Below are 24518 nucleotides of genomic sequence, written 5' to 3' on the forward strand. Positions count from 1 at the left end.
CCCCATTCCCTCTCACCTTATTGAAACCATCGCCCCTGCCCTCCTACCTTCCTTAACTTCTATTTTTAACCACTCAATCTCCAATGGCTCCTTCCCCGCTGACTTCAAACATGCCCACGTCTCCCCCATCCTAAAAAAACCCGCTCTTGACCCCACTTCCCCCTCCAGTTATCGCCCTATCTCCCTACTACCCTTCCTTTCCAAAATCCTAGAATGAGTCGTCTACAATCGATGCTTAGAATTCCTTAACTCCCATTCTCTCCTAGACCCCCTCCGATCTGGCTTCCGTCCCCTCCACTCTACCAAGACTGCTCTCTCTGAGGTCACCCGTGACCTCCTTCTTGCCAAATCCAATGGCTCCTACTCCATTCTGATCCTCCTTGACCTCTCTGCTGCCTTTGACACTGTCGACCATCCCCTCCTCCTCCATACCTTATCTCACCTTGGCTTCACGGACTCTGTCCTCTCCCGGTTCTCCTCTTACCTCTCTGGCCGGTCATTCTCGGTCTCCTTCGCTGGAGCCTCCTCCCCCTCCCATCCTTTAACTGTTGGAGTTCCTCAAGGGTCAGTTCTCGGCCCTCTTCCGTTCTCCATTTACACTCACTCCCTCGGTGAACTCATTCGCTCTCACGGCTTTGACTACCATCTCTACGCAGATGAAACGCAGATCTACATCTCCGCCCCTGTCCTCTCCCCCTCCCTTCGGGCTCGCATCTCCTCCTGCCTCCGGGACGTCTCCACCTGGATGTCGGCCCGCCACCTAAAACTCAACATGAGCAAGACTGAGCTCCTCATCTTCCCTCCCAAACCCGGTCCTCTCTCAGACTTCTCTATCACCGTGGATGGCACGACCATCCTTCCCGTCTCTTGGGCCCGCGATCTCGGTGTCATCTTTGATTCGTCTCTCTCGTTCACCCCACACATACTATCCGTTACTGAGACCTGCCGGTTTCACCTCTACGATATCGCCAAGATCCGCCCTTTCCTCTCCACCCAGACGGCTACCTTACTGTTACGGGCTCTTGTTATAACCCGGCTAGACTACTGTGTCAGCCTTCTCTCTGACCTCCCTTCCTCCTCTCTCGCCCCGCTCCGGTCTATTCTTCACTTCGCTGCCCGGCTCATCTTCCCGCAGAAACGATCTGGGCGTGTCACTCCCCTTCTTAAACAACTCCAGTGGTTGCCTATCAACCTCCGCTCCAAACAAAAACTCCTCACTCTAGGCTTCAAGGCTCTCCATCACCTTGCCCCTTCCTACCTCTCCTCCCTTCTCTCTTTCTACCGCCCACCCCGCACGCTCCGCTCCTCTGCCGCCCACCTCCTCACCGTCCCTCGGTCTCGCCTATCCCGTCGTCGACCCCCGGGTCACGTCCTCCCGCGGTCCTGGAACGCCCTCCCTCCTCACCTCCGCCAAACTGGTTCTCTTTCCCTCTTCAAAACCCTACTTAAAACTCACCTCCTCCAAGAGGCCTTCCCAGACTGAGCTCCTCTTCTCCCTCTATTCCCTCTGCCATCCCCCCTTTACCTCTCCGCAGCTTAACCCTCTTTTTCCCCTTTTCCCTCTGCTCCTCCACCTCTCCCTTCCCATCCCCACGGCACTGTACTCGTCCGCTCAACTGTATATATTTTCGTTACCCTATTTATTTTGTTAATGAATTGTACATCACCTTGATTCTATTTAGTTGCCATTGTTTTTACGAGATGTTCTTCCCCTTGACTCTATTTATTGCCACTGTTCTTGTCTGTCCGTCTCCCCCGATTAGACCGTAAGCCCGTCAAACGGCAGGGACTGTCTCTATCTGTTGCCGACTTGTTCATCCCAAGTGCTTAGTACAGTGCTCTGCACATAGTAAGCGCTCAATAAATACTATTGAATGAATGAATGAATAAAATGAGGATCCAATACCTGATCTACTTCCTTCTTGGACTGTGAGTCCCACATAGGACAGAGACGACATCCAACTTGATTAATTTGTATCTACCCCAGAGCTTACAAGAGTGCTTGACACAAACCATACCAGTGCTTAATACCAGTTAGGCACCAAATGATCCCCTTGACTTCAGGGGAGCACCCATTAGGTAGCGGTGGTTGTGGTGACAGCCAAAGGGCGGCAGGACGGGGACTTATTAGGAAAGGAATCCCAGTCCTGCACGTCCCTGGAAGGGAAGAACTGGAAATCATTAGGACCCGGGGACATGACAAAAAGTCCAGTCTCTATGTGACACCGGGGGCTATTTTGCCCAGGATTTAGGGGTGAAGGTCCCCAGGAAATCCCAGTCCTGGCAGCACTGGCCTGGTTCAGAAAGGGCGATTTCTAGGGAAGAGGGGCTCCCCTGCTCCTGACTGGCATGCTGAAGGGGCCAGACTCTGGTCTTCAGCTTCTTCCATCCCACCGCTTCACTCTCTACAAATGACACTCAGGAACGGGGCGCTGGAGGCCAGGGACAACGGTCACTACCAAGAAAAGAGGGGTTCACTGGGAATCCCTGGGCTAGCAAGCTGGGGAGTCAGGCTTCTGGCACTGGGTGGGACCACGCAGCGTGACGCAGCAGGGTGCCTCCTGGGGATGAGGGCCGGAGGTACCTTGTTTTGTAGAGCACTTTCCTCCCTGGACCGACTGGCAGTTGTCATGAGTAGCTTTATGTTCAGACAGTATATGGGGATGAATCAGATGCCCAAGTGACTGCCTGGTGAAGCTATGATGTTCCCTTGCCTACACTCTAAGCTCCTTGTGGGTATGGAATGTGTCTCCAACTCTTGGTACAGTGTTCTGCGCACTGAAAGCCCTCAATAATCACTGGCATTTACTGAGAGCTTATTATGTGCAGAACACCTTACTACGCGCTTGGGAGAGAGCAAAATTAACAGAGTTGGGAGACACATTCCCTGCCTAAAATGAGCTTACAGTACAGAGAGGGTACACTAACGATTGATTGATTTGCCTGTATTTGCTCCTGCCACTTTCCCGTTCTAGTTTATCTAGTTTAGCAAGTGGCAATGGCACATTTTTTTGGGGGGGGTGCTGCACTTTTCTCATTTCTTGCTTTTGCAAGGAAGTCGACTCCCCGTCTTACTAAGCCACTCAGAGCGTCACAGTCAGAGAGGCCTCAGAAAGACTCGGTTCTGTGACCACGGGCAGCCGCGGCTCTCCCCACCAACCGGCTCGCAGAGTGTGCCACTGAGAGTAAGGGGATGAGGCGAGACCGTGGGGTTGACTCAGTTCAAACCTTGGCCGCTTATTCGGAGAAACAATTTCCGAGCATGTCCCGCTGGCAGCAAGACATGTCTCTCCCCACTTTAACTACTGGTGCGTGAGGCAAGATCACCCCAAGTGGCACAGGGGCCCGAAGGTACTTACACAGACACAGTGATAGAGAATCTCATTCCCAGGGTGATGACCCCCAAGGATACAATCTGCCTGGCACCGGCGTCATCTTGGAATTGGAGCGCGACGCTATGTGCACAAGGGCATCACTGCCCCGCTTTAAGTGCCAATGTCCTCACTGGGCACGTCGCTCCTTACCTTCTTAAGATGTTCCTCTAAACCTCATCTATGGCAGCTACTGCCCACTTCCTTGGCTAGGCCAACCCCTCTCTTTCCCTACCTCCCCTTCTTAGGAAGGTTCCCCAAAAAGAAACATAGAATAAGTGACACCCAGCAAGTCCTGAATAAGACCGTGAGACCCATGTGGGACAGGGACTGTGTCCAACCTGAGTAACTCGTATCTACCACAGTGCTTATAAAAGTGCTTGACACATAACAAATATTCTTAACAAATATTAAGAATTTTTTTTAAAGTCTTCCAACCTATTTCCCTTCTGCTTTTACTTTGTTTAAGCTCATGACATTTTTTCCACAGAACAATCTTAAACTCATGACCGTGGTGAAATGAATTTTCCCCAAACCATCCACAATGCCCTCAACCAAAGTGAGGAAGACAAAAAACTACCTCTGACAAACATTTCCCCCTTTTCCTTCTAGTGTCGTCCTCCAGCCTATAGACTTGTTATGGGCAGGGAACTTGTCTCCCAACTCCGATATATTGTACTCTCTCAAGCACTCAGTATTGTGTTCTGCAGAGAGTAATTGCTCAATAAACACCACTGATGCTGATGACTGGGGAGGGGAGTGGTTTGGACAGAGCAAACAACCTCCATAAATGTGGTCAGTGTAATTACCAAATTAAAAACTATCCTTTTTGAAACTTTCAGTAAATTTAGGCACTCAGGCTTCCTTTCCCGATGTTGCCTGAGCATTTATTTCATAATATCGTTACGTTTATTCTGCACATGCACATATATGTTATTAGGTGTCGGGGCTTCCTGTACATTCTGGAGAGATGTATTTAGATTTGAAAACTGTAGTCATCCTAAAATTCTCCCATGAAATACTAGTGGGAAGAGAAACACAAGAAATACTACTGATTGAGAGTTGTGCTTTAAAGGTTTTGGATCCCTCGCTAAATTTCCAAAAGTTTTAAAAACGATCTTCGTAAAGGAGGATTTTTCCATTTTTAAAACTGGAACACCCCATGAATCGCAGCCTAGTTTTTAAAGCAATTTGGTCAAATGAGGTCCAGATGTTCCCATAGAATGGGCCCAGAATTCTATTGCCTCGCAGAATTTGCTATGAATTAAGGTTGGCTGGTTCCCCTAAGTTTTCCGAAGTATCTCTTCCCCAAAAGCCTACTCAGGTCACAAGCGAGGAAGCACCTAGTTTCCAACCACCCTTTTCTAAAGTCCTTGGAGGGAACATTCTTAAGTTTTCCCTCCATGATGGCAATTTCACCAGTTTTGCTTACCTGGCACTTGAACCGCCATATTGGGCTTTTCTTGGGTTTGTAGTCTATACACCAACATGTATGCATTTCGCGAGCAGTGAGTTCCTTTCCCACATTTCGGCTTACGAGTCTGTGATTTAGAAGGCTCTGCTGAGGTACAGAAGCCAAAAAAAAAACCAATTAAAAAAAAACCCAGTTACGGTGGAACGTCTGTTTGTGACTTTTTCACTCGGAACGATATTTCTTAATCCACTCCCTCATATAACAGGTAGCCCACGCAATCCTAAACATGCAGATTTACTTCATTTCCCCGATGCTAGCTGTTTACAAACCTACAACCACCTTTTTTTAATAAATACATATGAAACATTTTGAAATGAGTGGCTCTTCTTTGTGGGGCTCCAAAGAATCGGTTGGAATCAGTGCAGCAAATGGTACACATCACTGAAGTCAACTAAAGGCTAAGAGTGTTTAAGAGGACACTTTAAAGAAGTGTTATTTATGACTGACTCAGAGAGGATCCCGGTGATTTCTAGGGATCAAATGTTTGCTGGTGGTAACCGATACCTGACGTGAGAAAGGCTTATCAGGAACCAAAAAAGCTGATTTCCACTGAGCAGTGAAGACACAAAGACCCTTCGACATTTCAAAGTGTATGTACATTTAAAGTACCCCGTCAACAAAAACTGTCCTTCCTTTGCCATCAGCCAGTATCTAGCAGAGTCCAGGCTGGCAGCAGAAAGCAGCATGGCCTAGTGGATAGAGCACAGGTCTGGGAGTCAGACGGACATGGGTTCTAATCCCAGCTCTGCCCCTTGTCTGCTGCCTGACCTTGAGCAAGTCACTTCACTTTTTTGTGACTCATTTCCTTCATCTGTAAAATGGGGATTAAACCTGTGAGCCCTATGTGAAACAGGGACCTGATTATCTAGTATCTACCCCAGCACTTAGTACAGTGCCTGGCACATAGTAAGAGCTTAATAAAATAAAATGTTGGCTAGCCAAATCAGCAACAGGGAGAAAGGTGATACTGAGTTCATAATGGCAGCCATTACAGGCAAAGATGAGTTATACCAAAAAAAGGGGAAAAAAGCATTCCATAGAGAATGCCAGCGAAACACTTTATAACTTTCTGTCTCCACTGGGTTTAAGCCACAGGACGAGTGATTTGGGTTGCCGCCAAGAAATCCTTTTTTGGACAACTGGGCTTGGTTTTCTGAAATCTCCCTTTCTGGAATGACTGAAGTGGAGTTTTGCCTGGGGCGAAAGAAGACCTCGCTCTTAATTTGGACACCGAGATGAAGGAAGTTAAGGAAAAGCTTAGAAGCTATGATATTTTACTAAAAACATAGTCATCATTTAAGAGTGCCCAAAAACACAATTCTTATTTGGAACCCTCCCCCAATTCTGAGTCCCAAAGAACTCTTTATTGCCCATAAAATTTGTAATAGATTTTGTGTGATGCTTGGGGTAAATTGCCCCCTGTCAACTGAAAGCTCCTTGCAAACAGGGAACATGTCTACCAACTAATTTTCTATACTCTCCAAAGCGCTTAGAACAGTGATTGTTAGAATTCGAACTTAACACGAAAAGCCACTTGTTTCCCTAAATCTGACAACAGGAAAGCAATCAATGGTATTTATTGAGCACTTACTGTATGCAGAGTAAGATACTAAGCACTTAAGTCAATTCTCATTGTGACACCTCTCTAAACCACGCATATGGACCTTGCCTGTTCAGTTTATGTCCATGGTACAAGGCTCTGCACACAGTAAGCACTCAAATACTACTGACTGATTGATTTAAACGAACAGAAGACTCCACTTAAAGCAATCTGCTCCTGGTTCAGAAGTTGAAGACGCTTCAAAAACAGCATCTGCTGGTGATAAAACCACAGTTGTGGGACTTGGTCTTGCTTAAGAGATGTAACCGTCTAGTTGCCCGTCGTCTTATAAAGCGGCTGTGATTAGGAACCATTTTGGTGGGGAGGAAAAGAAAGTGTATTTTAAAAAGGGCACTCACAACTTAAAGGTTTTACCTAGATCTTCCTCAATCCCTAGTTGCAATTTCTTCCCCTCCATCTTTTCTATGTCTTCGTCGTTAAACTTGTACCATTCGCTGGTCTGGGGGTCTTTCACGTGAGCGATGTAGTGGCCCGAGTACGCGCTTACTCCTCGGTGGATGAGCACCGCGCTGAGTTCATAAACGTGGCCACCTGCTAAAACATTTCACAAACAACAGGCAGCAAGTTAATTAGCACAACCCACCCAATTGGATTCATTTTTACGGAAAGACGGGGTTCTGGCCAACTTCTCTGAAGTGTCGCCTAGAAGCCATCCACCTTAGTTGGCCCCCAGGAAAACGAATGCCGGACCGGCAGATTGAGCCGCCCGGCACCATGGGTTTAACAGCCATTCTTATTCCTGGGGTCACTTCAGACCCGGGTTTGGTTTGAGGCAGCTTGGGTCAACTTGGGGGTGCCAATAATAATAATAATAATTATGGTATTTGTTAAGCGCTTACTATGTGCCAAGCACTGTTCTAAGCACTGGGGTAGATATAATTAATGAGGTTAGATCCAGTCCCTGCCCCACATGGAGTTCACAATCTCGATCCCCATTTTATAGTTGACCTAACAGACACAGAGAAGCAAAGTGACCTGCCCACGGTCACAAAGCAGACAGCTGGAGGAGTGGGGATTAGAACCCATGACCTTCTGACTCCCCGGTCCACACTCTATCCATTAGGGATGCTGCTTCTAATCCGGGTTACAGGGTCCCCAGAGGGCCAGGAGGATCTCAGGGCTGTTTCAGGGTTCTAATCCCAGCTCCGCCACTTGTCTGTTTTGTGTGTCCTTGGGCGAGATGCTTCACCTCTTTGTAGCTTAGTTCCCTCATCCGCGAAATGGGGATTCAATACCAGCTGCCCCTCCTACATAGGCTGTGAGTCTCACGTGGGACCTAACGACCTTGTATCGACCCCAGAGATTAGAATAGTGCTTGAAACCCAGGGAGCGCTTTTCGAACATCATAATTATTATTACTACAGGCCGGCCAATTCCCTCCATGTTCCCTCGATCTTGGTCCCATTCCGCTCTCTCCTCCGTGCCTCATCATTTTTTCCTTCTTTCCTTAAACTAATCCTAGTGATGTCATCAGCAAACGCAGCTCATCCCACTCTGACCATCATTCCCACACTTAGGCCTCGGTCAAGGGAAAGGGGAGAGGGGGTACCGGAAAGGATGGAAGCATCAGCCAGTCCTACGGGGGAGGCGAGGGGGGGGTGTTGGCCACAGCTTCGTCACCTCACTCTCCTCCTCTCGCTTCCTCTGCCCGTTATCGAGGACTGGGCGACAGGAACTGTGTCCAACTGGATTATCTTGCATACATCCCAGTGGTTAGTACAGAACCTGACACATTGTAACCATCTAACAAATAACATTTAAAAAAAAATCAGGGATTGGAAAGGAAAAAAAAAAGGAGTGGGGCATTGTAACAGTGGCCGCTCTCAAGGCAATAGTTTTTGTGATGATTACAGTTCTGAAAGAAGCAAAGCAAAGCCTCGTGCAAAGAGAAGGATGGAAGGAGGAGGAGGCAGGGAGAGAGGCTTGGAACAATGGAGACAGGGATAGGGCACGAGAATGGGGAGAAGTGAGAGATCTGCAGTCATTTTTACTTGCCTGTAGGGTCTGGCTAGCCCATCGAGGCAGGTACTGGAAAAAAAACCCCACTAACTGCATGGAAATCTAAGAGAAAACGTACCCCATCCCAATATAACCCCCCCACCCCCGATACAGATACAAAACCCCAGTGCTTTTGAGGGACACGCCTATACTATGACTTAACTCTTCAAATAATAATATTAATAATTGGGGTATTTGTTAAGCACTTAATATGTGCCAGGCACTGTACTAAGCACTGGGGTGGATACAAGCAAATCTGGTTGGGCACAGTCCCCATCCCACAAGGGGCTCAGTCTTAATCTCTGAGGCACAGAGAAGTGAAGTTACTTGCCAAAGGCCAAACAACAGTCAAGGGGCAGAGCCAGGATTATAACACATGGCCTTCTGACTCCAGACACGTGCTCTACTCACTACGCCACGATCTTGGCTGCAGCTTTGAATTCTGTTGAGTAGTCATAATGACGCTTTAGCTGCTCATTTCTCTTGATTACGGTGACATTGTGATGCCATTCTACAAGCTTTTATGCAATGTTTTCTACTAGCTGCCCCACCAAAATGAATCTTCTCAGGTTCATACTGCAGATGGCCAAGACGTTTGAACCCCATTTTCCCCAAGGAAGAATTTTAGGAGGGAAAAGTGAATGGCTCTTACAAGGCTGCAAAGTTAAACGGCTCAATGAGAGCGGCTGATTCCGGGTCTAGGGATTCATGGGCCGGCAAGAGAAGGAGGGAGAGCCTTTAGGAGTTGGACCCGTGGGCAGGTCAGCCCGATATATGGTCTCTGACAGTGGTGGTCCCAAAGGATGCTTGGTCACCCTGTTGTCCTCCTTGCATGCATCTTCATGGAAAGATCTACCATCGCAAACTTCTTCTTTCACCTGGGACCTGTCTTCTAAGCATCTATGGGTCTGCGTTATTGTCCAACTTAATTACTACTATACATTTGGCATTTACCTTTATGTTCCATATAAGGCTCCATATCCAGCAGTTCTGAGAAGCCAATGTAAGTATTTAGCTTTTTCTTATGTCCAGTTTGTCTATCCAAGAAGAAAAGGATATATTTTCAATTTACATCTAAACATTCAGAATATTCAGCCATGTCACAGTGACACTTTCAGATTCACAGTTTTAGTCACCAGGACAATTTTAGAATCCCAACAGCTTTTGTGCTTCATAGTTAATCATTATGAATATTCGGGCACAACATGAGGAATCTAAATATTGGCCTTCACTACATTCCTCCCACCCCACCCCCCTCAAGGTATTTAATTTAAAATGTCATCGGGGAAGTTTTGCACATTGTAACAATTTATAAATATATGTTTTCACTTACCTATCAAACACAAACCGCATGAGCTGCAAGTTAAGAGTGCAAGGAAGACTGAGTAATCGAATCTTCCTTGTTGCATTTTGTTTGCTTTGGCAATTTTCACAAAAATATCGATTGTCTCCTTCTAATTTTTCTTCCTGACCAGGAGATGAAAACACAAGACGGACAAAACAGGGTCACTGGCTTCTATTTCAAAGTTAAATCAAAGAAAGCCCGGGTCTTAGCTGCATTTAACAGAATTTTATTTTGAATGACGGATTTCATCCGAGCTACTCCTCAATGACTTTCTAGGAACGATTTTAAAAAAAGTCCCTGCACAGTTGTAAAGCTCTTTATAAGCAAAGGGCAGGAATAGGAAATTAAGGAGATGTAAAACTGTGTTACAAAGTCACGGTTACATCATTAGGGAAACTAGAAGCAATTAAACACTTTATAGACAGAGCAGTAATAAGGATGTGACTAATGCTGTACAATTTTCAAAAGTACTTTAAAGCCATGGTACAAAAATATGGTCTCCTGTTAGTGAAGCATTTCTTTCACAAGTAACTGATTCATTACAACTGTCCCTCTAGACCATACATTTGTTGAGGGCAGAGAACTTGCCTACAAACTCTGTTATAGTGTACTCTCACAGGCGCTTAGTGCGATGCTCGGCACACAGTAAGCAGCAGCGTGCAGTAAGGGCTGACGTGGGGAGAGGACGGGGGAGGCAGGGAGACCAGAAAGGCTGAGAGAGTACTTTAGCTGTGAAATGTGACAAGAATGAATGACTGTCACCTTCAAACTGCAGCTGAACTGTGAGTTGTTTGGGGTTTTTTTGGTATTTGTTAAGCGCTTGCTATGTCACAAGCACTGTTCTAAGTGCTGAGTTGACATGGGCAACCAAAAGAAAGGTGACTGAAAGCTTGAAAGATGCACTAAAGGGCAGTTTCAGTCTCCGCAATGTTCTAGCTCATCTGGGGGGGTTTGGGGGTGGTGCAGGGGTGGGAGATGACACCAGCCTCGGCCCACAGCTCTCGGGAGACAAGTGGCTCCTTTTGAGCAGAAGCTCTGTTCTCATGAACAACAGGGACCGACAGATAGAATGCTTCTCTCGGCAAGCTGTGAGCACGTCGGCGTATGTGGGACGGCTTTGGCGTGAATGGGGAAGTAGAGCCTGGTGGTCACATCTGTGGCCTAGTGGATACAGCACGCGCCCGGGGGCCGGGAGGACCTGGGTTCTAATTCTGGCTCTGCCACTTTGCTGTGTGACCTTGGGCGAATCATTTCTCAGTGCCTCAGTTCTCTCATCTGGAAAGTGGGGATTAAGACTCTTAGCCCCACGTGGGACTGTGTCCAACTTGACTAACTTGCTTCTACCCCAGCACTCAGCACAGTGCCTGGCACAAAGTAAGCACTTGAATTTCATAACAAGACAAAAAAAGAAAGGACAATCCAACAGGTAAAGCACCGTTCTCTAGCCTGGTTTGATATACACTTAGGCAAGAGTGGAAGGAAAGGGCAGCCACCTCAGGACATGTCTTAAACAGGTCGTTCTGATTAGAGATATACATATAAAAATGATGAGGGAGTCATTTTACCTCGGCAACCATTAACAAGGTCTTCCGTTTACAGGATTACATGCAGCGCAAACGAGATTTCTAAAAATCCGTGTGCTGCACTGAGCCCTCAGCTGCGCGTCAGGTTCGAGTCTGGCAAGTCATTTGGCATTTCTGGGTGTCACTTTTCTTACCTGTAAAATGCAGATAGAGATATCTGCCCTTGCCTACTTCAGAGAGGCTGGGTTAACAGGAGCTTAACTAAACCCGCTTTTCAGAAAGGCACTACGCCTGCTGGTAGGCAAGAAACGTTAAGTAGCTTGTGGGACTCGCGATACCTTAAGAAATTCAGTGATGCAGTCTGTTAACTGTTTGTGTCCTTGGATATTTAACTCCAGTTCGTAGAATTTTGATACAAGTTTAGACTCTCGCCCACACTGGTTACAGCTGTTTAGTTAAAAAAAAGAGAGAGATGAGAGAGAGAGAAAGAGAGCAAACTGAAATCAGAGAGCAAGGTACCTGAACTATCATGGCTCCATTTGTAACAAACTGAGGAGAGGGAGGAACAGCCCAAGCTTAATAGAGACATGCGAAAATGTAGGGTTCGGCTGAGAAGACAAACAAGCAAGCTAACCAGTCCTTCTGTGATGATTCCACCAGCCTAACAGTCACATATTAATCCCAGAAGGGTTTCCAAATGCAATATTTTTAAAGGTTCTGCATGGTAATTTCTAAATTGTGCCCTCTTGATAGTCCTAGGAGGGAGAGAAAAGTCACTTAAAGAGGTTCACTTGTAAAGTGAACCTCCAAGAGGCCTTCTCCGATGAACTCTTCTTTTCCCCTACTTCCTCTTTTTTTCCTGCATGGTCTAGGCCCTTACCTCTATGCCCTTTAAGCACCTGATATTCACCTCACCCTCAGCCCCACAGACTCTTTGTACGTACCTGTAACTTTTATATTAATATCTGTCTCCCCCTCTAGACTATAAACTCCTTAGGGACAGGGAACATGTCTACCGACTCTGTTGTACTATAGTCTTCCCAGTACTCGATGCAGGGCTGTGAACACATTTAGTGCTTAATAAACACTTAATAAACACTTAATAAACACTCACTGATCAAAGAGTTAAATAATTGACTTATTGCATGGTTCCTAAAAATGTTTCTTTCCTCCGTGAAACTTTGCGCTCCTTAAGAGCAGGGATCAGTTCTACTAATTCCATTGTACTCTCCCAGTCGCCTAGTACAGTGTTCTGAGCACAGTAACCACTCAAATAATTTTGATTGATTGGTCACTGCGAAGTATGAAGAAAAACTGTGGAGTTGGTATAGAATCAACGCAAGCACCTCTATTCCATCTCAACAGCCTTCTCAAAAGGAGCCTGCAAGACTTTAGGAGAGAGAAAATTCTCAGTCGGCATCCAAAACCAAATGAATTTTAAAAAACCCAACACTTACACGGTGACATATGCATACTCGCCACAGAACTGCTGCTGGACTATGTTCCGGACATCTGGATTCTTTTGTTTAGACAGAGTATCCTCCAACAGAGACATAAAGAGCTTGGAAAATTCTTGGGCATCCTAAACACAAACATGTTTGCTTAGAGAAATGCGAGACCCCCTCCCCAAAAAGCGTTTGGCTCTCTTTGAGTGAATTTACATTGAAATCGCCACGACAAATAACCCGAAGCTCTCATTTTGAATAAGACTTGCATTAAACAGAAACTCCAAGGCGTCGGCTTTGAGGGTCTCGACCAGCTCTTCCCCTTCTACCTCACTTCGCTGATTTCCTACCACGGCACCGCTTGGCACACTTCGCTCCTCTAACACCCAAGTATTCACTGCACCTCGATCTTGCCTATCTCACCACCGATCCCCTTGCCCACGTGCTCCCCCTGGCCTGGAGCTTCCTCCCGCTTCTCCTCTGGCAGACCACCACTTTCCCCACCTTCAAAGCCCTCCTCAATTTACATCTCCTCCAAGAGGCCTTCCCTAACTGAGCCCTCAATTTCCTTTCTCGCCCTCACTTGTGAGTCGCCTAAACATTTATATGGCACCTAAGCAGTTGATATTCACCCCAACCCCTAAGCACTCAATATTCACCCCAACCCCTAAGCACTCAATATTCACCTTACCCTCAACTCGACTTTACTTCTATATATCCTTACACTTCGCCATTTCCCCTAACCCTAATCTACTTGAACTCCTGTCTGCTCCTCTAGACTCGAAGCTCCTTGTGGGCAGGGATAGTGTCCGCTGCATTATACTCTCCCAAGTGCTTAGTACGGTGCTCTGAACATACTAAGCCCTCAAATACCACTGGTTAATGGGCTTATAGGGACAGTGTGTTAAAATGGAATATAGTCAAATGACTCCTGCCTACAACGTGTACTGCGGCGACCTTTCACTGCACAATCCCAGTCCACTCCCCCTCTCCTTGCAGACAGAAACCAGAACTGCTTTCTCTGGTCACCCAGCTGACCTAGCCATACCATACTCACTCACGCCCACCCGCTCTTTCTGGGTTTCTCTGCCCTGACAGACATGAGTTCTAAGCTCCCCCCTCTAAGCGGGAGAGAGAATTTTATGGGCTACTCATTACAGTGACAACAATCGATCGGTGGCATTTATTGAGCACTTACTACGTGTAGAGCACTGAACTAAGCACTTGGGAGAGTACAACACAGAGTTGGCAGGCACGTTCCCTCCACAAGATGGATTTAGTCTAGAGGCTCACACTGCAGAAGAACATAAGCCATGCCGCCTTGCAGGCACATCAATAATAATGATGATGATGGAATATGTTAAGTGCTTACTACGTGCCAAGTACTGTTCTAAGCACTGGGGAGATACAGGGTAATCACTTTGCCCCATGTGGGGCTCACAATTTTAATCCCCATTTTACAGATGAGGTAACTGAGGTACGGAAAAGTTACGGCCCGGTCCTTGCCCTCTGACAGTGGCAACGGAGCGCCTAGAAGGCTGGTGTGTTCGTTTTCCTTCCCGATAGCCACTCGACTGTCGAGAAGCTGCATGGGCTACTGGAAAGAGCACACGGGGGCCTGAGAGTCAGAGGAACTGGGTTCTAATCTCGCTCTGCCGCTTGCCTGTTGTGTGAGATCTTGGGCTTCTCGATATTTCCGTTTCCTCATCTGGAAAATGGGGGCTCAATGCCTGCTCTCTCTCCCACTTAGACTGTGAGCCCCAGATGGGCTAAGGGTTGTGACCGTCTTGATGATTCTATATCTTACCCCAGCAACTGGCCTGCAGGAAGCACTTACCAAATTCCACCATCATTACTGTTACTATTTAGAAATAAGAAACTCTTTAGCATTTTTTCTGTGCCCCTAACTGGCCCTCTGGCATACTATTACAGACCTCTGGAATACTAGGTTGTGTGCTGGCCAAAATGAGAAGTGGGCCAAGTCAGGCGGTAATGCAGTCAATAATAATGACATCTGTTAAGCACTTACTAGACTTAACAAATACCATTTTTGCAAAGCAGCGCGTCTTAGTGGAAAGAGCCCGGGTGTGGGAGTCAGAGGACATGGGTTCTAATCCCTGCTCCACCACTTGTCTGCTGAGTGATCTTGGGCAAGCCACATAACTTCTCTGTGCCTCAGTTACCTCCTCTTTAAAATGGGGATTAAGACTGCGAGCCCCACGTGGGACAACCTGATTGATTACCTTGTATCTCCCCAGCGCTCAGAGCAGTGCTTGGCACATAGTAAGCGCTTAACAAATACCATAATTATTATTATGCACCAGGCACTGTTCTAAGCCCTGGGGTAGATACAAGATAATCGTGTTGGACACAGTTCTTGTCCCGCATGGGGCTCACAGTCTTAATCCCCATTTTATAGATAGGGGAACTGCGGCACAGAAGTGAAGTAGCTTGCTCAAGGACACAGAGCAGACAAGTGGCGGCTCTGGGATTAAAATGCAGTTAAGTGCTCAATAAATACGATTGAGTGAATGAAAACCCAGGTTCTTCTGACCTCCGGGCTCGTGGTCTACCCACTGAAAAGGCACCTAGTTTTTAATTTACCACCTTCAATATTCAGCGGCTGTAGGATCTGTTGAACAATATTGCCACGCTGGCCCAATCTACGGCCGTTGTGATTTATACACTTCCAACATATCCCTTCTCAGAAAAAGTCTCTATTAGTGAGGTAGGATTTTATGACACAAACTGGCTGGACACTCTGTAGTATAATTACATCTATATCTCCAGGCCTGATCTCTCTCTTTTGCTGTAGTCTCATAATTTCTCATAATTCCTCCTGCCTTCAGGATATCTCTGCTTGGATATCCCACACCGACACCTCAAACTTAACATGTCCAGATCAGAACTCCTCACCTTCCCACCCAAACCCTGTCCTCCCCCAGACTATTCCATCACTGAAGACGGCACCGCCATCCTCCCTGTCTCACAAGTCCATAACTGTCATTGCCCTTGACTCACGGCTCCTTAATCACTGTAATTGAGCGCTTACTGTGTGCCGGCCACTGTACTAAGTGCTTGGGAGAGTACAACAGAGTTGGTGGACACATTCCCTGTCCATGAGTCTATTTAATCTGTCATCAAATCCTGTCACTTCTACCATCACAATAATGCTAAAATATGCTCCTTTTCTCTCCACCCAAACTGCTACTATGCTGATCCAAGCACTTTTCCTATCCCACCTTGACTACTGCGTTAGTTTCCTGGCTGACGGCCCTGACGCCCGTATCTCCCCACTCCAGTCTATATTTTCTCTGCTGCCCGTAACATTTTTCAAAATAAATGAAAATAATAATAAAAGAATGTTCAGTCCTTGTCTCCCCTCCTCAAGATCCTCCAGTAGTTCTCCATCCACTTCTGCAGCAAAGAGAAACTCCTTACCATCGGCTTTAAAGCACTCTATCAACTTATCCCCTGCTGCATTATCTCCCTGCTCTTCTGCTACAACCCAGCCCACACATTTCGCTCCTCTGAAGCCAACCTACTCACTTTACCTCAACCTTGTCCATCTCACAACCTTGCCCAAGTCTTGCCTCTAGCCCGGAACTTCCTCCCTCTTCAAATCAAACAGACAAATCACTTTCCCCCCCTTCAAATCCTTATTAAAAATCACATCTCCACGAGCCCTTCCCCAACTAAGCCCTCATTCCCCCTACTCCCTCTCCATTGTGTCACCCTGCACCTGTATTTGTACTCTTTATTCACCTCACCCTCAGCCCTACAATACTTGTGTACACACCCACAATTTATTTATATTGATGTCTGTTTCCCCCTCTTAGACTGTAAACTTCTCTACCAAATCTGTTAAGAGGGTACTCCCTCAAGCACAGAACACAGTACACGCTCAAATAAAATGACTGACTGATACAACTCTTTACGTGTTTGAAAACCCTTTCCCAACTCTAGTTCCATACAAAAAAATATATATATTACCTGTTGCTGTCCTGTATCCAAACCTAAAGCTTTAACAAATCCTGATGGATCAATATAACGTCGGTTACTGTTTTGCAACAATGCAAACAAGTACTGGAGATGCTCACAGATGGACTGCGGCTCATAATCTGTGAAAAATATCAGAGTTGCACAGATAACACGGATGAGTTTTTCACTCTATTAGAACTATCCACAATCTATTAAACGCAATCTCCTCAGCTGTTGAGGCAACATCATTTGTGACAATGGCCGCCTGACACCATGAAGTCATCTGTTCATCGTGGTTTACAAAGAAAGAGTGTGGAAAACCCCAAGTCAGTAGCCATATTGCCTTTCAAATTCAGTTGTCATTAATTTATAATGAACTTATTAACTGTCTCAAACGGCCTAAACCTCTCCGAAGTGGGGGTGTCAAGACACACATCAACTACGGTCTCCTGCCAACACATTTTCAGCAGTCATAAGTGTGGAGGGGTTGAAATCTTTCCCAATCATTCTACTTTCAAATGAAGTGATGTTCTGTTTTCTAAAACACAGGTGGCTGTAAATGAGCTAGAATTTGTTAGTGCACTGTACCCCAAACTAACTGAATGCAAAGGATTCGAGTTGCAAAAACTCAGGCTTTGAACTGGCCCCCAAACAAGAGCTGGATAGATTTGCATTAAGCATGAATTTAATTCGCTTTATAATTACTTTTCTACAAGTAGGAGTTAGAGGTTATTTCCAGGGAGGCATCTCCAGACAATAGTTTGGGGTTTGGCCCATCTAAATAGTGCCCTACAAGAACAAGAGGTGACCAGGCCCCTTCCGTCTCTCAGAGCCTCACCCCTCACTCTCTCTCTTCCATCTTTTAGGTCGGTTGTGAACACAAGAATGTTACTTGGATTCGTCTTTTGGGTGGTTTTTTTTTATTGTTTTTTTTTATGGAGGGGTGATGCGCAGGATATAGAGGCATGGTAGAAAAGTCAGAATTATGAGGTGCACATACCCTTGATTCTATTTATCATGATTATATTGTCTTGTTTTTGTTCGTCTGTCTCCCCCGATTAGACTGTAAGCCCGTCACTGGGCATGGATTGTCTCTATCTGTTGCTGAACTGTATATTCCAGGCGCTTAGTACACTGTTCTGCACATAGTAAGCGCTCAATAAATACTATTGAATGAATTACTGCCACTCAGTAGAGAATCAGCGTGGCCTAGTGGCAAGAGCATAAGATTGGGAGTCAGAGGATGTGGGTTCTAATCGCAGCTCTGCTACTTGTCTGCTGTGTGACCTTGGGGAAGTCACTTAACTTCTCTGTGCCTGTTACCTCATCTGCAAAATGGAAATTAGGACTGAGCCCTCCACGTGCTTGGCATGTAATAAGCGCCGAACAAATACCATACTTATTCATTACTATTCTTATTATTAATATGGGAGTGCCTTTTTACGATAAAAATCTATGGTTTATCGACTTATGGTCAAAGGCTTACATGAAGCAATTCCTCCCGAAAAAGAAGACTTTTTTGAGATTCCAACGGTGGAGTTCTCAGGTGAGTCGGATTATGATGCTGCATTTTTCTATCCACGTTTTTAAGTCTGTTCCCTTCCCTCTCTTCTGTGTGGTTCCCTTGTCTGCGTGAGCATACGCACACATAGACGCACACACAAATGTGTGCCGAGGTCCTCATGACCCAAGAGGGAAGGGGAAGAAGGGGATGCTGTGAACTCTAACAGTGAAGGCTGGGAAAGGGGGGCTGCCATTTGAAGGTGGAAATGCTAGTCCCCTTCCTCTTCCATCTCCAAATCGGCGACCGCCCTCCCCCAGGTCTCCACACCCGGATGGCCCTACTGCTTCAGAATATGTCCGTGCGGCGAGAGGCTGCCGGCGGAGGGGCAGATCCGCTGAGCTGGGCCCCTCTGTTCCCAAGTATCGACTTGGAGCAGGCGGTCAAAACCCAAGAAGAACTCAAGCATTTTTTAATGTATAATCAATTGACCTACCTTTACTAACATAAATAATAACCACTGCTGTATTGGAACTGACGTCCCCATGTGGGCCTGAGGTGGCTCTCATCGGAACCGCTCTATTGAATGAGGGAAAAAAGGACTGGGCAGCAGTTTACCAACAATGCAATGGTGTGATCTCATCTCTAAAAGCCACTAGACGCCCCAGATGACTTTATTCAGGGCAGCAGTTGCATCGCCCATGGGCCATCTTCCTTTACATACCTTTCTCTTCTTTAATGCCGTCCCCCATCATGTAGTCACTACACGTGCTTGGACAGAGGTACAGAGCCTGCCGCAGCTCCAAGTTGAGAAACCACACCTGAAGGAAGGTGTTGACGTAGCAGGTCGCTCCCAGGTTCGTCAGGCCCACAAATGTATTCTATGTAAATGGGGAAAAGGAAAAAAAAATCTCAGCTGGAAATCGGGCGCTGGTGAAGAACTTCTCCATCTTGGCATCAATGTTCAGATTTTTATCAGTTTCAGACTGCTTGAGAAAACAAAATTATTATAAAACGAAAATGGGATGCCACTTGAAGCATATTCCCCCTCCCCAATTGGGATTTTAAAAAAAACTCCGAAAAAACAAATTATCCCCTGCTAGGAGGTGGCAAAACGCTTTACTCTATCTCTCTGCCATCCTCAGATCATTTCTCTTTATTCATCAATGTTTACTCTGGCTAAAGAGAAATCGAGAGAGTGATAGTTTGACTAGCCAATCCCCACACTGGGCCACATCCAAATGAACTGCACTGAAGTACCTCAAAATATTTTTGGAGTTTCAAGAGACTTCTATTTATTTGGAGCACAAATTTTCTTCAGTTTAAAAAAGGAAGCTGCAGGAGAGATGGTGCCATCTCTCTTCACCTGCTCCATTCCTACTAGCTGGGAAGTAGTTTTAGGCTACCACGGCCTCAGAACAAACTAAGCTTGAGCTTTTGTCCTACTAATATGGAGAAAAGTCGATGTCAGTAGTACAAAGGAAGCATCACATCGACTGCATTATCCAGAACTGAAGTTGGCCTTCTGAAACTGGGCCGAACTATGCAACTGAAAAGCAACAAGTGTAATGCCTTTGATTCAGTTCGGGTGACATTTTATTCATTTGCCAGGAATTATACAGCATATTTTTTCACGACAAAATGAGACTTTTGATTCAGGAGAAGAATCGAGACATTTCTATTTAATACAGCCAATGAAGTCTGGGATTAGGGGGTCTCTACGTACGAGTGGTCCATAAAGCCACTGCAACTGATGAGAAATTTCCAAAAGGGGATGTTACATTTTTATGAGCCTCTCGCTTGCTCCTGCACTTCCACCGTTCAGGGCAACGCTTCCATCGTCGACCAACTTGTGAAAGAGGCTGGTGCATCTCTCGCACCTTCTTCTACTATGGACCATGCTCCTTTTTTTTTTTTTATCAAAGTGGAAAACTAAGTGGCTATCTCTGAGAGTATTTGAATTCTGCTTTAGTTTTTGCACTTTTATCATGCTGCTTGTTTTAATGTAGCAGAGCAAAGGGAAACTCTGTTGTTATAGGAGAGATATAACGGTCCATGCGAGTCTGACAGGAAGATATTATATATTATTAGGGCCCGGCTTCTCGGTCATTATCTCTTCTGCGTGAAACTATTAGTGAGTTATGATGCATGAGACTGCCTGATGGGTAATGGCAAAATTAGGCTAAGATGAAAGAGCGAGTTGAGATTTACATTAACTAGCAGATTTGCTTTCCGTAGTAATCTTAATAAATCAGCCACATACGGGGAACCGCTGAATTCCCTAAATTGCTTCTCGAGATCATATGAGGTTCTGTAGCTTCAAGGCAACAAGGTAGAGTGTGTGACATCCAGAAAATCCCAACAACACAAACCGTTAAATAGAGAGAGAGGCAAAGTCCTTTTTACCTTTTTCCTCCGTTCGGAGTTTGGATCATCGATGTTGTGAAAGCTATTTTCATCTATCTCTCCTAACCAGACATGTTCACCAATCCCAACCAAGCAATTTGGGTTCCCTTTGCAGTTTCTTCTACAAAGAAAAGAAGATTTAGGAAATGACATTAAAGACAGGGCTCTGGACCAACTTTCTGGGATTCTGCATTTGAGAAAAAGGCAAGTGGAAGTAAACAAAGTGATTTTGGCCCAAGTTGACCCCACACCAGATTTTTTTCTTTACCAATCCAAAAATCTGCATCAATAGTCAGACCATTGGAGTTCCTTAGCCCGGGAGGGTGGGTTTACAATTGCCAATCACGGATAGCCACTGGTCTTTCTTTTGCAGAATAGGATCACTTTAAGGACTCTCTGCATTACTCACAACTTCTTTAGAGGGAGTATAATTGGTTTTTGTTGCCTATAGAATGAACCAAGCTGAAAAGCCCTGGAGCCTGAAGTTCACAGTCCACCTTGACTTATGCTTATCCTTTCAGCTTCAAGGTGGAGGTTCATCAATTTGAGAGAATGCAGTTGTAATGCGGTTGTTCGGTTCACTTACTGTGATGGGCTGCTACCATTTTCATGGACAACAGAGCACCCAAGAGCAAAGACCGTGGAGCCATAGTGTATGAACAGGCATTCCCCAATATATACACCCCCAGGCTAGGTGCCACGGAAATAATAATAACAATGTTGATATTCGTTAAGTGCTATGTGCAGAGCACTGTTCTAAGCGCTGGGGTAGATACCGGGTAATCAGGTTGTCCCACTGAGGCTCAGTCTTAATCCCCATTTTACAGGGGGTGAGGGGGATGAGGTAACAGACATAGAAGTTAAATGACCTGCCCACAGTCACACAGCTGACAAGTGGCAGAGCTGGGATTGGAACCCCTGACCTCTGACTCCCAAGCCCGTGCTCTTGCCACTGAGCCACGCTGCTTTCCAAAATGTGGCTGGGGGCTCAATGGTTGGATGGTGGGATGTACAGCTCCCATAGATTTATCTGTTATCTATTAGGTTCAATTCTGGAACCAATGTCAAAGTTGCATCTAAACTTGCAAGGAAAATTCCAGGCAACATTCAAAATCCCACCTCGCTCCCTTGGGCTTCCCCGTCCCCCTCCCCAAACTCAGTACCCCAATTTTCCGATGTCCCCAGTTTTTGTTTTTTTGGGGTTTCTTTCTTTTTTAAGTATGGTTTTGAAGTGTGAGTCCTCACACTCACTGCCCCCCATGCCCTTCTGCAGGGCAACATATGACCCAACCACCGGATTAGCCCTATCTATCCCCACTGCCCCAGGGACCCATTTCGGGTTTTTTCTTATTTAAACTGAGTGGCGGTAGCCACCCCTCCCCCAACCTCACTCCCCAGCCCAGCCTCAGCTGCCAAGTTGGGACCAGGAAGGAGCGGCAGGTCTGAGCAGCCCACCTGGCCATGCATGCATCCCAGCCCTGGTCCAGGGCCCCCCTACCCTACCCCCACCTCTGGGGGCCGGGGGGGGGGGGCTGGGGGTCCGGGCTGAGAGGCAGCAGCTGCAAGTGGGGGGGGGGGGGGAGGAAGGGAAGGGGTGACTGGGGCAGAATTGGCAGTTTAGTCTGAAATTTAAGTCTGAATAGAGAAAAGGCCAGGTTAGTTCTGGGGTTAGTTAGCGCTCAATAAATTCAATTGAATGAGTGAATGAATGCAGGAGGCCGCCACTGATGGCTGCATTGAGTGTCTCAAAAGAAGAGAAATCCCCTGAGGGAGAGGGAGGGGGATGTACTTACCTGCAGTGCCCAGGGGCAGAGAGGGTGCAAGCTGGGGGCACGGAGGGGCTGTCACCCTCACAAACTGCTCCCTCACGAACAAAAAGACTGTAAACCCCTGTGTGATAAGGGTCTTCAAATCCCTAGCACCTAATTCTCACCCAGATTTACTTACACATTAACTCTCTAAGCTCCATACATCGGACAGAGAATGGGTATTGTCCTCTCCCAAGTGCTCTGCATTCAGTTAAGTGCTCAATAAATACCACCGATTGACTGCCATTTCTTTAAAAGACCCTCGGGATGGATTTTCGGGCCCCTTCTAAGGATGCAAACTATGGGAGGAAAACAGGTGATTATGAGGCCCCCACAAAGGAGGACAAAGCGGGCAGCCAGGAGAGGACCCAGCAGTCCGGGAGAGATGTGGCCAAAGAAATAAGCAGGAAAGCCGTGTTGCGGGCAGCTGCAGAGGTTTGGGGCTGGGAAGACAGTGGGGAGGAAAAGGTTTATATATAGGACTCCTCTCCACAGGTTTCTTTAACAGCGACTTCAACAACTGCTTTTGGCCTTTCTGGACCAATCCCTTATTTCCCCTAGCCCCCCTCCCCTTGGCTGCAGACCCTTTAAGCACTTGGATTCTCACACCAATCATTGCTACTTACTGAGCGCTTACTGTGTCAGTCACATTTATTGAGTGTTTACTGTGTGCATGGAACTGAACTAATTAAGCACTTGGGAGAGTACACCATAGCAATATAAGAGGCACGTTCCTTGCCCACAAGCTTACAGTTTTGGGGGGAGAACGACAGTAATATAAATTAGATATGTACGTAAGTGCTGGGCGGCAGGGGGGATGAATAAAAGGAGCAAGTCAGGGGGTCACGGAAAGGAGATAAAGAATAGGAAAAGAAAATTTAGTGTGGGAAGGCCTCCTGGAGATGTATCTTCAATAAGGCTTTGAAGGAGGGGAGAGTCATTGTCTGTGGGATGCGAGGAGGAGGGGTTGGATGGGAGCGAGCTGACATTTACTGAGCACTTACTGTGTGTAGAGCACTGTACTAAGCACTTGGGAGAGCACACTAGCACGGAGTTGGTAGGCATTTTCCTAGCCAACAGTGAGCTGATGTGCCTGGCTTTGTCAGCCCCTTCCAAGCCTGGCCCATAATGACTTTGAGATCAATCATTATGATTTTTATCAATCAAATCATTTTTACTGAACACTTACTGTGTTCAGAACGCTCTATTAAGTGCTTGGGAGAGTACATTTTAACAGAGTTGGTAGACACGTTGGTAGAGAAGCAGCGTGGCTCAGTGGAAAGAACACAGGCTTGGGAGTCAGAGGTAATGGGTTCGAATCCCACATGTGCCACTTGTCAGCTGTGTGACTGTGGGCAAGTCACTTAACTTCTCTGTGCCTCAGTTACCTCCTCTGTAAAATGGGGATTAAGACTGTGAGCCTCACGTGGGACAACCTGATTACACTGTATCTACCCCAGCGCTTAGAACAGTGTTAATACTAATAACGTTGGTATTTGTTACGTGCTTACTATGTGCAGAGCACTGTTCTAAGCATTCTAAGTGTTCTGCACATAGTAAGTGCTTAACCAATACCAATATTATTATTACATTATTGCTCCCTGCCACAAGGAGTTGACCTGCACAGGTCTCGTCAGACCCTCCCAAGCCTGGCCCATCATGACTTGGCCACTCCCCGGCACCCCGCTGTAAGCTTTGGAGGTGACTTCAACCCAGGCCCTCACGACCATTCTCAACTCTAGGCTTCAAGGCTCTCCATCACCTTGCCCCTTCCTGCCTCTGCTCCCTTCTCTCTTTCCACTGCTCACCCCGCATGCTCCGCTCCTCTGCCGCCCACCCTCCTCCTCACCGTCTCCCGTTCTCGCCTATCCGGCCGACGACCCCTGGGCCACGTCCTCCCGCGGTCCTGGAACGCCCTCCCTCCTCACCTCCGCCTAACTCATTCTCTTCCCCTCTTCAAAACCCTACGTAAAGCTCACCTCCTCCAAGAGGCCTTCCCACACTGAGCTCCCCTTTTCCCTCTGCTCCCTCTACCCCTCCCACCT

At 46.6% G+C, this 24518-nt stretch overlaps 1 protein-coding gene across 6 annotated transcripts in view; it reads right to left on the reverse strand.

The window, feature by feature from the left end:
* The window catches only part of USP48 (ubiquitin specific peptidase 48), a 96211-nt gene that overhangs the window by 57386 nt on the left and 14307 nt on the right, over positions 1 to 24518 (reverse strand). For 3 of the 6 annotated variants that reach the window (XM_029064940.2, XM_029064942.2, XM_029064937.2), the window contains exons 2-10: positions 20666 to 20786; positions 18984 to 19140; positions 16771 to 16898; positions 12790 to 12914; positions 11671 to 11779; positions 9798 to 9931; positions 9419 to 9501; positions 6821 to 7000; positions 4804 to 4932 (exon numbers count right to left, since the gene is read on the reverse strand). In XM_029064940.2, the coding sequence (XP_028920773.1) occupies positions 4804 to 4932; positions 6821 to 7000; positions 9419 to 9501; positions 9798 to 9931; positions 11671 to 11779; positions 12790 to 12914; positions 16771 to 16898; positions 18984 to 19140; positions 20666 to 20786 (1166 nt within the window). The remainder of the gene's footprint in view (positions 1 to 4803; positions 4933 to 6820; positions 7001 to 9418; positions 9502 to 9797; positions 9932 to 11670; positions 11780 to 12789; positions 12915 to 16770; positions 16899 to 18983; positions 19141 to 20665; positions 20787 to 24518) is intronic. The other 3 variants (XM_029064941.2, XM_029064939.2, XM_029064938.2) reach the window with 2 other exon arrangements.

Source organism: Ornithorhynchus anatinus, chromosome 5, assembly GCF_004115215.2.
Source record: "Ornithorhynchus anatinus isolate Pmale09 chromosome 5, mOrnAna1.pri.v4, whole genome shotgun sequence".
NCBI classification, from domain to species: Eukaryota; Metazoa; Chordata; class Mammalia; order Monotremata; family Ornithorhynchidae; genus Ornithorhynchus; species Ornithorhynchus anatinus.